The sequence below is a fragment of the Oryzias melastigma genome, linkage group LG23 (assembly GCF_002922805.2).
Source record: "Oryzias melastigma strain HK-1 linkage group LG23, ASM292280v2, whole genome shotgun sequence".
Classification (NCBI taxonomy): Eukaryota; Metazoa; Chordata; class Actinopteri; order Beloniformes; family Adrianichthyidae; genus Oryzias; species Oryzias melastigma.
Genome location: NC_050534.1, coordinates 12,530,897 through 12,547,618, shown reverse-complemented (window position 1 = coordinate 12,547,618; position 16,722 = coordinate 12,530,897). Strand labels below are relative to the sequence as shown.

The 16,722-nt window shown below is 38.6% G+C and overlaps 2 protein-coding genes across 16 annotated transcripts in view; one reads left to right on the top strand and one right to left on the bottom strand.

Moving 5' to 3' along the window:
• Window positions 1–1,462, bottom strand: part of cacna1c (calcium channel, voltage-dependent, L type, alpha 1C subunit) — a 190,283-nt gene extending 188,821 nt beyond the window's left edge. For all 12 annotated transcript variants that reach the window (XM_024289135.2, XM_024289151.2, XM_024289219.2 and 9 more), the window contains exon 1: window positions 1,262–1,462. In XM_024289135.2, coding sequence (XP_024144903.1) covers window positions 1,262–1,319 — 58 coding nt within the window. In that variant the 5' untranslated portion in view covers window positions 1,320–1,462. The remainder of the gene's footprint in view (window positions 1–1,261) is intronic.
• Window positions 1,463–1,560: 98 nt separating this feature from the next.
• The window catches only part of dcp1b (decapping mRNA 1B), a 17,555-nt gene continuing 2,393 nt past the window's right edge, over window positions 1,561–16,722 (top strand). Inside the window, exons 1-10 of one of the 4 annotated variants that reach the window (XM_024289237.2) lie at window positions 1,561–1,980; window positions 8,367–8,407; window positions 8,614–8,741; window positions 12,791–12,857; window positions 13,092–13,263; window positions 13,374–13,472; window positions 13,687–14,446; window positions 15,497–15,705; window positions 15,874–16,086; window positions 16,227–16,716. In XM_024289237.2, coding sequence (XP_024145005.1) covers window positions 8,645–8,741; window positions 12,791–12,857; window positions 13,092–13,263; window positions 13,374–13,472; window positions 13,687–14,446; window positions 15,497–15,705; window positions 15,874–16,086; window positions 16,227–16,304 — 1,695 coding nt within the window. In that variant the 5' untranslated portion in view covers window positions 1,561–1,980; window positions 8,367–8,407; window positions 8,614–8,644 and the 3' untranslated portion in view covers window positions 16,305–16,716. Of the gene's footprint in view, window positions 1,981–7,840; window positions 8,030–8,366; window positions 8,408–8,613; window positions 8,742–12,790; window positions 12,858–13,091; window positions 13,264–13,373; window positions 13,473–13,686; window positions 14,447–15,496; window positions 15,706–15,873; window positions 16,087–16,226; window positions 16,717–16,722 lie in introns of those variants that run through there. The other 3 variants (XM_024289235.2, XM_024289228.2, XM_036210160.1) reach the window with 3 other exon arrangements.

Here is a 16,722-nt window from a genome sequence, read left to right as displayed (position 1 = left end):
AGAATGAAATGAAAGTTTTATGTCTAAAAAGGACAAAATAGATGGAAAAAATATATAAAATGAACAAAAATGAGCAAAAAAGTAATAAAATGTAATTTTAAAACAGGATAGAAGCTTTTCCCCCCCGTCCATGCATGTGTTCTTTATTGACATCTGTCACTCAAAGGTCATAAATATGTTCCCTGACAGGTAAAGGTAACATCAAGATAATAAAAGCAGTTTTTTTTTTATTTCTTCTCCATGCAGAGAAGCAGCTTGTCCTCAACTAGTTTAGACAGAAGCATGAACCTGACAGCTGTTCCTTCAGGTAACACTGATAACAGCAGTTGCTCCTCGTTGAAAACTGCTGGTGCCACGCTGCGACACAGATGCACGTCCAAACGCGCGCGCATCCACCTACATACAATCCACCGCCACCCCTCTCCTTATCCCCTGTTGCTATGGAACCTGTCGCCAAGGCAGAGGTATGTGGTTGTGATGAAGGTGGTTGATGGTGGGGGGGCGACGACGACGGCGAGGAAAATAAGAGGGTTTTTTTTTCTTTTTTTTTTTTGGAGGGGGGGATAAGCGCCTGTCGAGCCGCACAGACAAATGCGTTGCCGCTTCGCTCTCTGCAACGTGGGTGGAAGGAGCGACGCGTAATACTGCGCAATGCAAACAGAGCCTTTCCTCGCAGTGAGACTGGGTTTTCGGTTCCCCCTACACCACGCCGGCGTGGCACGAAAAACACTTTAAAAGTCGTGACGTTTGCGCTTCCATTCCCCCCCAAAAATAGCTCCTCATCAAGCAAATTCTCAGCGGGAGAATAAAAGTCCTGCAGCCCTCCTGCTGCCACCTGTCACCTCTATGCAGTTCATTTATAATAAAGAGGCCTACAGCCATATTAAAAAGTCACAAACTCGTGTGTTCCTAAACAAATACAACGTGCGTAAAAATGGCTTTTTACGCACAAGCTCGGAGAGGTCTCAAACTGTTGCCCCTCCAATTCTTCTCCTATGTGGTCAGGCCCTGACGAATCCACAAGTGTGGACCAAACCAGTCCATGGCACAGGCCTCCTTCACGTTAGGAGTTGCTGGAATAAAATTAAACAAAAGTGCGCACAGACACTAAAGTGGGAACGGCATGTGTCCATCTGTTGCAATGAAGGCGATGACACCCCTTCATCACTCTCATCTTTCCCCTCACTCCATACTCCCCCCCTCACCAATCACTCTCATATGTTAGTTAAATAAATAAATAAATAAATAAAAGGTAACATACCTTGATGGTTCTCAAGGGTGTCCTCCGGGATGTACATGTTTTTGCTATCATTTACCATAAATGTAGTCCTGTGTTATCCCTAGAGGTGAATGGGAAGAGAGGAGGGGGGGGTCCAACCAACAGGGGGGAGGGAAAAAGACCCCCCAAAAATAAAGAAATGATAAAAGGAGGAGGAGGAGGAGGAGGAGGAGGAGGGGGGACGGAAGAAGAAAAAAAAACTGTCTGACACGGACAGTTTTTTGGAGGGGGGTAATCCGTTATTTCTGTTTATGGGGAGGGTCTCTTCGGATGGAGTGAATATTACCTAATCCCCATGATGGAGGTGAAGGCGAGAAAAAAGAGGGAGCTTTCGGCAGAACCGGTTGGGAAAACGCACCGGTGCATCCCTCGGTACATCCGGGCCCTAGGCGAGAAACATGAAACCAGCCCTGCGTCCGATTCAATTCGCACTCCTCTCTCCCCCTTGTCTTCGCGCTGGTAAAGGTAGAAGAGGTGGTGGTGGTGGGGGGAGAGACAACTGAGGGTTTTGGAAATGTCAGAGAGAACGGACGCTGTCAGTGGCGGTGCGCAAAAGACGCATTCGTGCGCATCTTCAGCAGCGTGTCATCCGAATGAGAGAGGATGGAGAAGAAGAAGAGGAAGAAGGAGAAGAAGAGGTGGAGGTGATGGAAGAGGAAAAGGAGAAGGAAGAGGAGAGGAGGAAAATTAGAAAATGAAAGGTGCGTAAATATTCCATCACGGGCTGTCGGTTATTCCAAAAAACAACCAAGAAAAAAAAAGAAAAAAAAAAAAAAAGGAGACTCCCCGGAAAACAAAAGCCAGGCCGTCCTGCCTCATCCGAGGATTGGTTTCTCTGCCCCGATCCAGTCCATGACGGTCCGGTCGTGTGCGCCTGTGACTCAGTCAGTCTGTCTGCCTCTCTCTGAGCGGGAGTTTGCCTCTGCTGCCCCTGCAGCTCAGCTCTGCAGTGATACCGAGAGAGAGCAAGAGCGAGGGGTACCCCCCCTCCTTTCAGCACATGTAGACGCTTTGACTGTTTCCAGATGTGTGCGCGCGCGCCTGTGTGTGAGTTTGCTCCAAAGGAAGGAGGGAAGACAGGAGGAGGGGGTAAACTATCCAGGCAATGGAGGAGAACCAGCGGCTGTTTTCCAGATGATGATGAAGATGATGATGGCTGTGAGGATGAAGTGGTGCCCACAACATCAGAATTGTTTGTGGGGCGCAGGAAGGAGAACGAAAGTGCGTGTAAAACAGCATAGCTGAAAGGAACAAACAGATTGTAGACCATGTCATTGGTCCACAGTCACCCCCCACATCTGGATTTTTTCAGCTCGTTCTTTTCTTTGGCCAAAGTTGTGTTTACACGCTCACTAAATATCTGGACTCCTTTATGACTCAAGCTCTGATCTTTTCACAGCAACCAACCACAAAGATGCAGATTTTTTCAAGATTATCCAAAAGTCCCAGAGGATCAATGAGGTCAAAGGATTTATCCTGGGGATCATTAGGCTTTGATGATCTTTCACTAAAGTCAAATTTGCTTCAACGCAGGAACAAATTATGCTTAGTCCTCAGGGCGTGCTGTGTCATTTTCTGGAGGCGGGGGTCTGTTTTACTCAGGTAACGCCATGAAACGAAGCTCATTTGAGAGTAAAATGTCAAACAAAAACAACATCAGATATTACCTAAATAGCCCTAAACAATGCTTTGATGACATTAGTCAGCTTGGCCCCAAAATGGCCTGTAAGTTAAGATTTTTTTTAACAAAAAGCTTCTCTTTGGACCTTAAAATTGATTTTTTTTTAGGTTTGCCATTTAATGAGGAAACACAAATCTCTCCCATCGTTTACTGACGAACACTCTGATCCTCTTCAATTATTTTTTACGTCTTCCTATTGGTCTTTTAGTTATGATTATACCATTAAAATAAAATAAAAAATGTTGTTTTCTAGGACATAGTCTCTGCAGAGTGGCGGAAATTCATTTAAACATAAATAAATACTCAGAAATTCAATTTTTCTTTTTTTTTCTTCAAGTTTTTGAGTTTTTAACATGTCTGTGTGTCATTTTTCTTATAAAACAGAACACATGTAATAAGAAATCATTTTGTTTTTGCATTTCCGAGTATTTCTCCTTTTGTATCTGTCAATCAGACAGACTCAGCTCTAAAAGCCACGGCCCCTCAGAGGAGATTTTGGAAACAGAGGCTTCAGATCAACATGAAAAATTCATTTTTAAGACATTTAGGTTGTGAGAATTTGGTTAAAAACTTCATAATCATAATAAAAACAGTACTGGGAATATTTTTAAATAAAAAATGTAATGGATTTAAATATGTGGCCTTCATCATCAGAAAAAAATGGCACAAAAACATGTAAAATAGCACAGAATGGGACTTTTACTTGTCTTAGTGCTGTGCTTGCTTTGGTTTCTTTTGATTTCTGAAAAAACATGGTAACTTTTGCACAATTTGACTAAATAAAACAATATTCTTATCAATAAAATAAACACATAACAAAATAAAAATAATAAATCTTCCTGTCAAAATACTCCGAAGATAAAAAAAGATTCTAATTTAATCTAATTTAATGTTTTTATTTTTGATTTAATTCCAAATAATCTGACCCGGTAATCCATGAGGAGAACAGCAAACATCTTTCTAATCTTGGTTCTGGCCTTCCCATATAATTGTCCTTGACATTGAATACAAAGTTAACAATATGCAGGCCTCATGTCAGTCTGGCTGCAGGCTATAATCAGGAGGTGAATCGGGGAGCTCAGCCATGCCTGTATTCATTTGCTCAGTGCCAAAGTGCAAAATCACCACCCACTATTCCATCCAGTTTAAAGCTTTTTGTCTACATGTGTCACCGTAGACATAGTAAAGATAGACCGGCAACTCGGAAAGCTTCCACTGAGGCAATTTGTTAACTGAATTGTCTTTTTTCTGAAAAGCGCATAATTTGTTTGATACAGATGTTCGGTTATTACAGAGTATTACCAGAAAATGGATCATTTCTGGCACTGATAAAAGGATGGAAGTTTTGCTCCACGGCCTCATGGCGAGCAAAATCTGCAGACCGAGAACATTAGACGTTATATGAAAAAGATAAACTGATTCCACTTTAAAGGATTGTAATATTAAAAATGTGTTCATGCTCGGTTTCAGAACTCTAATCGAATCAATGCAATTCCTGGAGTCCAAGAAGCTGCTGTTTTTTATTTATTTATTTATTTATTTTTTTGCAGAATAGTTCTGTCTTAATGTTTTACACCTGGATTTATTTGCAAACTCCCCTCTAGGTTTCATCATGACATTTACAGATACTTTATTACACAGAATAGTTACCAATACGGATGTATTTATGATGTCAATGATGATAATAATATTAGTGGTGGTAGTAGTAAAGTAATTACTGATATCATTATATTATTGTTGTTATTATTAAATTATTATAATTAGTAGCAGTAGTGTAATTATTAATATGTGTATTCAGGTATTATTGTTATTAATAATAGTAGTAGTAGTTGTGGTAATAGTAGTCATAGTTGTAGTTGTGATAGTAGTATTAGTACTAGTAGTAGAGTAGTAATAGAAGTAGTAGTCTAGGTAATACTAGTAGTAGCAGTAGTAGAAGCAGAAGTAGTAGTGTAATTATTAATAAAATGATTATCAGGTAGTAGAGATTATATAATAATAGTTTGTATTATTGCTATTATTAGTAGTAGTAGTAGGGGTAATAACAGTTGTGGTAATAGTAGTAATAGTAGGAGCAGTAGATATAGCTGTGGTGGTTGTAGTAGTAGTAGAAGTAGTAGTAGTAGTGGTGTAGGAGTAATAACCGTTTTGGTAAAATTAATAGTAGTAGCAACAGTAGAGGTTGTAGTAGTAGTGTAATTATTAATAATATGATTAATAATTGTATTGGCATTATTAGTACTAGTAGTATAATAATAAAATGCATTATTATTATAAGTAGTAGTAGTAAAGGACGTAGTAGTAGTAGTAGTAATAATAGTAGTAGTGGTTCTAGTGCTTGCAGTGGTAGATATAGTGTATTAATAATGTTATAATTAGTAGTCGTAGTAGTAGCAGTATATAATTAATAATGATATTATTAATATTAATTAATTGGTATTATTAGTAGTTGTTGTTTTTTCTGATGCGTCTAAATCATTTGTGGCTGAAGCTGAATGAAAATGAAAACTCTTGGCCAAACCAAATATCAAATGTAAATATTAAATTTGTATTTATTATTATTTTTTAATGTTTCATATAGCCTAAAACATTTTTTTTACATGTTTTGCAAATAAAGTAAATGTTTACATCTCAGGTTAGCACCCATAGGATAGTATCCATCTGATTGGTAATGTTTCAAGGCGTTCATTGGACCCCTACAACCCATGTCTTCCACAATGCTAAGCGGTTGGTTAGCTCTGGTTGCATAGTAACCAACACGCCACTATTTAGCTTTACTTTTGTGCATTCCTAGTAGCAACATGTAGGGTATCGAGAATAACAACCTTTTAAACAGTTAAATAATACATTAACTAGGGAGGAAAAAGTACAAAATATCCAAAAATGAGTGGTTAATCACATAAAACAATGATTTTATTGTCTGGATGTTCATTCTGACATGATAGCTCAACATCATTTTATCCTTTCTAGAACCCGATCAAGGCCAGTTTCATCTGCTCTGTAAAATGTCCAATGTTCCCATTGAGGAGATCAAGAGTCACAAGATAAACCCGTCCAAAAAGTCACAAGATAAATCTGTGACTCTAATACTCATCTCTATTAACTCATTTGACAGTTTGGGAGCCTGGAGCAGTTGTTTACACAAACAAGCTTGAATCCCTTTTCATGGAAATGTTCAAAATTCAATCATGGGGAAAATGTGGAAAGTGCTTTTGTAACACTGTTAAACTCAATAGACTAATAATAATTGGGGTTTTTTAAAAGAACCCCTTGAGTATAATTCCAAACTAGTTTTTACTAAAGTAGATGACAATCATGTCAGTACTAGAGAAGTCATGAGACAGTCGGCTTAACACACTAAATCTGGCCTCTGTTGAATTATGTTATTCAGTGAATGAAAGAAGAACAGACAGGAACGATTGAGTGGACGGAGGGCAGATCGTGAGAACAGATATCAAACAGGCAGAGACACATTCAAAAATGTCCTCTGTAATTCAGCCTACCCATGGAGCATCAGTTCTATTTAGGACGCTTTTATTTTTGTTGTTGTATGGAGTGTGTGTGTGAGACTCTCCCAACGGATCTCTGGGAATCTTAGACAAACATTCAAATGCTCCGGTCCGATGTGGGAAATCAACAACCTGTTGCTCACTTAAAGGGGAATTCCCTGTTTTTTTTTTTTAGCTGAATGATGTGAATCCTAAAATTTCCTAATAATCTAGAAAAAAAAGTGGGAATTTAAACATTTCAACCCAAATCCAATGTATTTATGTCGGGCTTCCAGTTTTTTCTTTCTTAAAAGTAAGAATTTGTTTGTTAAGTTTACATAATATTTCCACTTTAACTTATATTCACAACTTTTAATGCAAAATCACCTTTTTTCTGAGCTTCTATCACAAATATTTAATATTTCTCCACAAGTATGAAAAAAACTATACATAATGAATTTCCATTCCATTTCAGATTGTGACAATTCATAATCACGATTGTAACAGGAAGCTGAAAACATTTTCAGTTTTATAGCTATACCGCAATGTGATATCCTCAGTAACATACAGTACTTCAGCATAACATTCTGTACACAAGAGCAAAAAAGTCACCAATGAATTGTGGAATCTTTTATCGCCCTCTAGTGGATTTATCAGGAAGTGCAATAAATTATTTTTGGTTACTAAAAACCCTAATATGTTTATGAAATCACCACCAGTCAGCATTAAAACCATGCCGGTGGTGATAAACTATAAAATAAAGTGTTCAGCACTTTAATTATGACTTTAATGCATAGAGACAGAAAAAAATGAAGAAAAATATGCTTACCGTTTTAGAAATTCACCAATTTGCGTTCCTTTCAAAGAGTGGGTGGACTTCAAGTGACGAGTTTCTTCCACAGTCTATAAACCATTTGTAATTTTTTTTTTTTTTTTTTCATTGGGGGCAGTTTTTTTCTTGTAGGTTGACGTCGTCGCTCTTAAAGCTCGTAAAGCTCTTTACACTTAAATAGTCTTAAAAATGTTGTCAAACCGACCCCCAAAAAATCAAATTTTGATTAATTTAAAGAGAAAATAATATTCAAAAATTTACTGTCTTGACTTTAAGGCAAAAACTCCCCCTGTTAATGTAATTCGATCGATCGATTTTTCCAACTCGATTGCTAGGGCTGCATCTTTAAGGCCGTGCAGCTACTCATGTCTAGCTTGTTTACAATCTCCAAACATGGCCGATATTTAACTTACTTATGACAGTTAGAGATCAACAGCCAAGGAAAAATTGCATTGAAATGTATTAACTGTATAAACAAGCCACTCCGAATCTTTATTTAAGTGTTTAGATTTTTTTCGCAGCTTGTTGGTTCGATTTTTAATTAATCTTAGCGAGCTATTGCTTTAGCTAGCTAGCTAGCTAACTTCACCATGACAGCGACTTCTGAAGGTAGCAGCGGCTGTAATTCTGCGAAAGGACTGGATATAAGTCTCGCAGCTCTGCAGCGGCAGGACCCATATATAAATAATATTGTGGATGTGGCCAGCCAAGTCGCTCTGTATACATATAACAACAGGACAAATGAGTGGGTACGTTTTTTCCTAACAAATTATTCCCCGTGCTAACTTAGCTTAGCTTAGCTTCAATCAGTGGCGCGTTTTGCGCAGGTATTACTTTTGATCTAAGTTAAACTTTATTTGTTTAAAGTTGTTTTTTGAAGTAATTTAGAAGTTATAGATCCTTTATGAACTAATACATATTTTTATCACCTCAATACGAGAAAATAAACTATTATTTAGTCAAGCACACTGAAACAGTTTCCATCCTGCGTCACAGAGCTTTGTTTATGGAAGCAGCAACCTAAAATACTCGATAATAATAAAAAGATTCAACATTTTTTTACGTGTTTGTTTATTTGTTTTTCAGGAGAAGACGGAAGTTGAAGGGACTCTTTTTATTTACACAAGGTAAAAAAAATGGCATACAAGTCTGCAACTTCTTATTTATTTGTGTTCATGCATTGCAATTGTAGTATGAAATTATTTTTATTTTATTTCAATAATTGTAATTTCTGTTATGGAGATACTGTGCCACTCTTTGTAATACCTTATTCCTTCTGAATATTTTTTTTATTTTATTTATTTTTATTGTGTTGCCTACTGTTTTGATTCAGATTGGCATCTCCAAGACATGGATTTACCATCATGAACCGCCTCAGCATGGACAATCTGACAGAGCCGATCACAAAGGACTTGGACTTTCAGCTCCAGGACCCTTTCCTGCTTTATCGGAACGCACGTTGTAAGTCCGAAAAACAAAAACAAATGAAAAATAACACACACATTTCCAATTTCTGCCTTATTCTTTCAGCTTTTGCTGTACATGACTATTCTTAAATACAAAAGCAAACCACTACATCACATATTTTAGTTATTGCTGTGACACTCCTCCTCGGGGTTTACTGTATACATAGATAAATATGTTTAAAGAAAGTGACGATTCCCGTATAATTCTTTTAAATACGTGTAGGCAGTGGTGAACTTTTTTTCTTGGCCGCACAAACTGCAGGAAGTGACCAACAACAATATTTAACCTTTGTTGTACTTAAATTGGAGCAAAATGCATCTTGACTACAAATAATATGTGTGGCCAATATAAATTTACATCAGTTGTGGTGCTTGGTCGCATGTAAATAACACCAGCCTCTTTGTAAATGTGAAGATACACAACAATAACAAATAAATAATGTTTGTTTACATACTTATTCCCTTAGCATAGGTTAGTTTGTCCCCGCATAACCAAATATTTAACCAATTTTTATGATTTATTATGGACCTAAAATGCTCTATTTCAACTACAATTACTCTGTTTATTCATTTTTGTGAAAAGTTGGTTTAAAGAATGACGCATCATCTTCAAAACAGTGTTGCTCCTGAGTAGAAGCCAAATGCAGTTATATTTTTATGACTAAGACACGATCTTGACGTCAAAAAGTTCTTAAGAAAAAGAACCACGTCAATCACGGGCGGCGGAATCAGTAGCTCCATTTAAGGTATTTGAGCAGGGTTATTTCAGTTTGTTTTATCACCAACTCTCTGAGACCTGCATAGGGCGCTCTCACACACAATCACATTCTTAAGTGTGCCTGTGGGACAGGAGTCTGACAGCACCACATAAGCAGGCAGCTGAGATTAGATACACTACCACAGTCGCTGATAATCTAAACACACGCTAGCTTAGAAGTAGCTATGACGAGAAGCCGTCTTGGCGTCTCCGTCATTTACAGTGACATGCATGCAAACCCGAATATTAAAATAAATTGTTTGTTTTATTAACATTGCTGGTTTCTGAACTGATTTCAACCGACTCACTTGTGGGAAGCATGAAAACACTTGAAAAGCAGTAATCACTGATTAGTGTGTCTGCTGTTAAAATGAACGGATTAGATTGGTTTATGTAAGTAAATGAGTGGGCGAATATAATGCTCAAACATAATGTTAGTTTACACTGATTGCTCTGGTTTAAGATGACTAATAAAGAGCTCAAAAGTAAGCATGAGTAATGGTTGTTATCAGAGTGATTTTTATCGTCCTTTATGTCTTCTGGGATTTAGAGGCACTTTTTGGCTTCAAAGACCCTCTTTGTAGATGTGACATAGCTGAACCAAACTTGCAGAGCCTTACATTAAGAGGATAAAAAGAAGTTATACCACATTAATATATAGATACATACTCTGAAAACATGGTTTTATTGATGACAGTGTGATTTATAGGTTTGCTGTCATGACTGCCAGTCCATTGTGACCTCTCGGTGGAGGGGTCGTGGAATCTTATCATTAGATAAACATGTGGGCCTAAGTGCTGCCGTTACTTCCTGGAATGGTGGTTGGCACAAAGTGGCAGCCCGGGCTAAAAATGAACTGTGTGGATATGTCACAGAACAAAAAAGTTTGGACTGAACAAAATGTTATTTTTCCTGTCTGAAGCCTTCAAGCTTCTCTTTTATAAACTTTTACAGCTGTGTGTGTGTTTTTTTTATTCAGTCACACCAATATTCTGAGAGAAAATTAGTATTTTAGATCTCAATTTGATTTTTTTTATCTCTTATTTTTTTATTTAGTTGATTGTTTTTTTTAATTTCCTTAAAAAATAAAAAAATGAATACTTCACATAAAAAATTCCAACAATATTGATGTTTTTCGGCAGGGATTACTTTAATTTATTTATCTAGAGTTAATTTTTGCAGCATTTTATTCACCATTTTATGTATATTTTGTGTTATTAGCTGCACCATAAACATATATATAAATATGAGCTTACACACCCTGAAACCATTGATTTTCTAAGCTGAAGAATCAATGCAGAGACAGTCTTACCTCCAGGTCGGACGTATGTATATCCCAGGTCGCGTTCCGACACCAACAAGCCTTTAAACCGGACTTCAGGTTCCTCCTTCAGCCTCTCATGTTTGGGTTTTCTCTGAAACAGGCCTCTCAGCATGGTTTCAGTCTAACATAGAAACAATCTTGAATCAAAAGTCCTCTTCTTCAGATGAAGATGGTGCAGGATTGATTTGGGGCAAACCTTCTTTTGGTGAAGTCATCCACAGGAGCAGCGGTTCTTCCCTCCTTTCATTTGAACTTGATAGGCAGCGGATGCCCGCATTCCAGTCAGACGTTAAAGACGACGCAATAATCTCGTCTTTCCTCCGAAGTTTCAGAAGCCGTTTGTGTCCTTGTTTACTCCTCCCCTTGTCATGGATTCCAATCCTCTGTAGTTGGTTTCTTTCATGTAAGGATAACTCTATAAGGATGTGTTTTACCGTTGGAGCAGTCTAACCTCCAGAAAACAGTGAAAAAAAATGAAAGTGGTCATCAAATATATGACGTGATCTTTCATATACATACAGATAAACACGCCAGTGCAACGGCGACTTTTCTTGTAGAGGAGTCATCCCATGTGCTCACTGTTTTGATTAAGTCCGGGTCCCGAAGGGTTTAAGGAGCAGATCTCATAATCACAGAGTTTTACTCCAACTTTGAAGTTCAAACTCTGGTGTTTGTCGTCCAGAAATTATGAAACATTCCCGCTAATTTAGTCTTCCTGGTTTCTCAGTTGAATAGTTCTTGGCTTGAGATTTTAAACTCTTCAGTGTCCAAAAAGTAGTTCCCTCCGCCTCCTCTTTTTCTGCTTAGATTTTGGAGCTGGTGGTTCCTTCTCCCGCCCTCTTCTTGTCAGTTTTGCTCTTTTTTTGCCAGTTTTTGTCCCCAATAAGCCACCGTAGCTGTTTATATTTAGTCAAATTCATCTTTTTTTGTGGTTTTTATTTTTCTCCTGTCAGATGTTGCAGGAAATAATACTTCTTTTAACATTTCACAGTCTCATTCAGCTGTTGTGTTTTTAGAATTCATTACTTATAAGTTTTAACACACCTGGTCAAGCGTCTTTGCTTCTATTTCAGCTTCATTTTTGTCTGCACTTTTCCAGCTCCCTGACGTTAACTGTGTCTTCCAAACATCCCCTGTGAGCACTAAGTGGCTCCGACTCCACCAGTCAGTCCCCCTCTACAGTTACTTATTTGGTACACGGCTGATTTTTCCCAGGCTCAACTTAACTCTGTGTGTGTGTCTCTGCTTCCCCCCTCTGTCTGTTTCCCTCATCCACAGTGACCTCTGTGGTCGCTCTGTCTGTGTGAGAATATGAGCTGTCTGTGGAGCCCTCGCTTGATATTTTTTTTCTCTTTCCTGTTTTAATGCTGCATCGTATATTTGTTTAGAAAGCAGATTAAGATGTCAGATATTCTATTTAATTAGTTTATTAGCAGAATAAAATAATCAAATGTATCTGTTTTTTTATCCAAATGTATAATTATTCCCTCCAATTTTTTTAATTAGTTTTTTACGCTAAATATTTTAATTTACCTTTGTGAAAAATTAAAAAAATATCAATATTTACTAGTAATCTGATGTGCGTAATCTAACTTATGAAGCTCCAAAGGCTCGTGTTTAAACATCTTATGAAACTACGGGCTTCAGAACGATTCTTCCAGCAGGAAATGATGCTAGCAGTCACATATCTGAAGCCTGTTTAAATGTCACAGCATCAAAATGTAACTTTTAATATCTGCTTTGATTTGATTGTCATGGAAATGCTACGTCAGAAAGCTCATTCTGCCGTCTGCTGACCTTTTTGTAAAATTAGATTAAAACAGAAAAAAAACAGCAAGTCAGTTTACCTTTTTACTTATTTATTTGGTTATGACTGTTCTTGACTGTGACATTATTGTTAGCACTAATATATGTATATATATATTTAATTAATTTAGAAGTCTCTTTCTTCTTCTTCTCTCAGTGGTTATTCATGGAATTTGGTTCTATGATAAGGAAGACTGCCAACGCATTGCCCAAAGGATGAAGATGTAAGTTTTTTTATGATTAACATATTAGATTTTATCCAAGCAGAAAATTAGATTTGTTGTAGGAAATAAATATTTAAATGAGATTTTTTTTTAAGTTAATAAATGCCAGAATGTTTCACTTGAAGACCAATGATCTATCTTAGGACACTTTCTATCAAAACAGACGATCATCACAAAAAGACTAAACATTCTAGTTATATGCCATGTTTAATATCACTTCTTATTTCTGTGCAGTCTAACCCATCAGGAGCAGCTCCTGGCTCACACCCAGCATGGCTGGTTGTTACCAGGAGGGGGAGGAGGAGGAGGAGGAGTAATAGGAGCTGGAAGAGAGGGAGGAAGTAGTAAGACAAAGCCAGTGGACATCATCCAGATGCTGACCAAAGCGCGCAGCGACTTTGACAAAGTATGATACCAGCACAGATGAGCAGGAACCAACACTGTAGTTATTATTTTGTTGTAGCATTCCTTCAAAATAAAAGCGTTTTTTTTTTTTGTTTTTTTTTTTTAAATCAGGAGAAACCTCCCTCTGAACCAAAAGAAATTGGTGGCAGTAGTGTCCTTTTTGGAAACCCCAACCTCATCAAACCAATACCAGTTAAACCACACACTCAGGTTTGATTATGTTCCGATTCTGTCTCGGACTCAATTTGTGCTTAAAACCTTTTTTTATTTACCTTCAGATCAGCTTTTGTTTAGTAAAAATACTTGCTTACTTTATTTTTGTTTAGTTTTAGTTACATAATAAATTATCCTACATTATATTGTGTTATAATATATTACACTACATAGAAATTAAATATATTCTTCTTTTTTTGTTGGTTTCTAGAGCAGTGAGGGTTCTGAGCCTAAGGCTCTGTCTTTGGCCACCCTGTTTGGATCTCAGCCCTCCTCTAAAGCTGACCCCCCTCCTGCTGGGAGTTCTGCCACAACCACAGGAAAAGCCGCTCGCCCCCCTGTGGCTCGCACGTTGACCTACGACGATGCTGTAACCTCATCCGTTGGACACATTGCTCTCGCCGGGGGCCCAGATGGAGACGTCCGTCCGCTACCTGGTGAAGAGACCGGAAATGTTGTCGCCGTTATGCAGAGTCCCTCCACATCCAATCAGCCTCCGCAGAATGAACCCCAACACTGCCCAGCCATCGCAAAGCTGATGCAGGGACAGAGGAGTGTTGGAGGCGGCCTACAAACCCTCTCTGAGTCCCCGGAGAACAGGCTGTGCGACAACAGGGTGCCACTGGACCACCACCACCACCTGTATCATCACCACCATCAGGAGCACCACCACCACCACCATCATCACCAGCAGCAGCTTCACCCCGATCCCATAAAGAAGCTCTTTCAGAGTCATCCACTTCCTCAGCTGGCGACCACCTTCTCCTCTGCCGTCCGGCCCATCGCTTGTTGCTCCAATCCGCCTCCTCTACAGCAGCACTCTCACCTCTCCCCCCATTTCGTAGCAGGAGAGTCTCCCTCGTGCTCTCACCTTCAAGTACAACAAAGCCAGCAGCTGTTTTTCAGACTTCCAGAGTCCCAGACAGAAGAGCAGCACAGCAGCCAAACAGCCTCAGCCACACTGGGAACAGGTGGGGTTCTGTCTCATCACGTAAACAGAAACACAACATCCAATATTAAAAACTCATTTAAGTATATATAGTAAACTGATTTGAAAACAAATATAATACTTAATAGTTGGAGGATTTTTTAAATTTATTTTTAATACAAATAATTTTAAATTAAATCTGTTTTAAGCTACAAAATGGGCATTTAGTGCTCGTTCGAGAACCTGCATTATGTGCTTTCTTGATTTGACCTATAATGTTCACACTGGACAAGCAGGGAGGGGCTTCTTCCTCTTCTTCTACTGTTTACTAGCTCATGTCCGCCACCTATAGTTGAAAGACGTTTGGTGTGAAATGTCAAAGCCGTAAAAATCTCATGAATCTTTTTCTTTCACATCTTTATTCCAGTATATGAAAGACTTGGAGTCGGATAATTCCGTTTGGGCACAAACTGAAATTATTAATTTCTCCTCCATGAAAAGTGAAACTGAAAACTGCCCGTCCTACTTTTTTTTTTTTAAATAGTTTCTTGTGATAATGAAATATTGGATCTTGTTATCTCAAGAAAACTACATTTGTTTTCTCGTGATAATGAGATAAAAAGTTGTTTTTTAGTCTATTTTTTGATTTATTAGTGGATCTACGCTCTTCAAACGTCTTAATTCTGTCTCGTGTACCAGCCCCCTCCCTTTATTTCCCTAAAACCCCCTAACAAACAGGTTGATTGACAGAACTCCGGGCTGACGAGCGTCTCTGCATGATGCGTTCACTGATCTCCAGACGTTAGCAAACTAAAACAGCTGCTCAGCTCAATTCACTACAATACTTTTGTCATTTTTTCTACAAGTTTCTTTGATAAACTGCTTTGTTTTGTTGCGGATGTCTGGAGCTTCATTATCCCGTTATCATACATTTAATTTTGTTTTGTCGTGATAATGAGACAGTGGATCTCGTTGTCATGAGAAAATGACATGAAAAAGTAGCTCTTTTTTGGGTTTCCTAGTTTTTCCAAAGATGTTTTTAGCATTACACTTTGCATTTTAAATGTATCTTTTCTGTCTTTGTTTTTTTCAGGCCTGCCATCTCAATTACAAGGAGTGGTTTCACCTCACGAACTCCTCCAGAAGCTGCAGTTGGTCCAGCAGGAGCAGAGCCTGACCTCTCTTGATCTGCCTCGACCTCATCCTGGATTGGCGCCTCGATTCCTGGGGCCAAACCAAAACCTCTGTGCCAGTTCGTCAGCAGGACCAGCCGCAGGTCAAAAAGCTGCCCTGCAGTGTCAGGTACATCGCACTCTCAATAGCTGGTAAACGTATTTCACCGCTCGTGTTGTTTCCGAGCTACAAAACTCCTGAAGATTTTGACATTTTCTCTCTCTATTTAATCAAGTTCCTTTCTGAGATGAATGAAATGGTAATTTATTCATTTCTTCAACCTCTCCTTGTGTTCAGGTCATCTCTCCCCAGCGGATACCAGCCACCGTGCCCCCCACTCAGCTCCTCGCCCCCAGCGTGTTCACTCAGACAAAGTCCAGCAGCGGCTTGTCTGCCGTTGTTCAGGAAAGCCATTCTTCACCCGCAACCCTGCCTCAACCCTCCCAGCAGGAGGAGGCCAGAGTCCTCTCCAAAAGCCAGCTTCAAGCCACGCTGCTGCATTTAATCCAGGTAAAAGAAACACCTTCCAGAAGTCAGACTTCACATTGAAAGCACAATGCTGCTTTCCAATATTTTACGAGCCAAAAACATGCTCTGCATGTGCCAGCGAACCGACATTTGTTACCGAGTTGCTTCTCTGTGTGTTTCAGACTGACAGCTCATTTCTGAACTCCATCTACGAAGCATACGTCAGCCGATTCGCTAACAGCTCCAGCACCAAGTACTGATGACTCTTCACACCCTGTCTGCACTCAGTCACACTCCATCTGTTCTCAGATGGATTCTGACTGCCAAGAAGAATGTACTGCATCCATTTCACAATCCCAGCTTGTCTCTATTGACAAAGTTTTTCTTCTTTTTCAGAAAATAGAAGCGTTCTATTTTGCTAAATTTAAATATTTTTGTACAGGTAGCAACAATAGTTTGCATCATTTACTAATTTAACCCCACAATGCATCTATTGAATTTGGAACTACTTTATGTAGGTCAGAAGCAGATTCTATCTTTTAGTAAATTTTGATTTTTTTCTCAATTATTAAATGTTGCAAGAACAGTTTAAAAAATGACAAATCTTAAAAGGTTTTAGCCCAGATTTTAAAATCTCATAAATTCATGTGTTGCCCACCATCTTTTTTTTCTTGACAA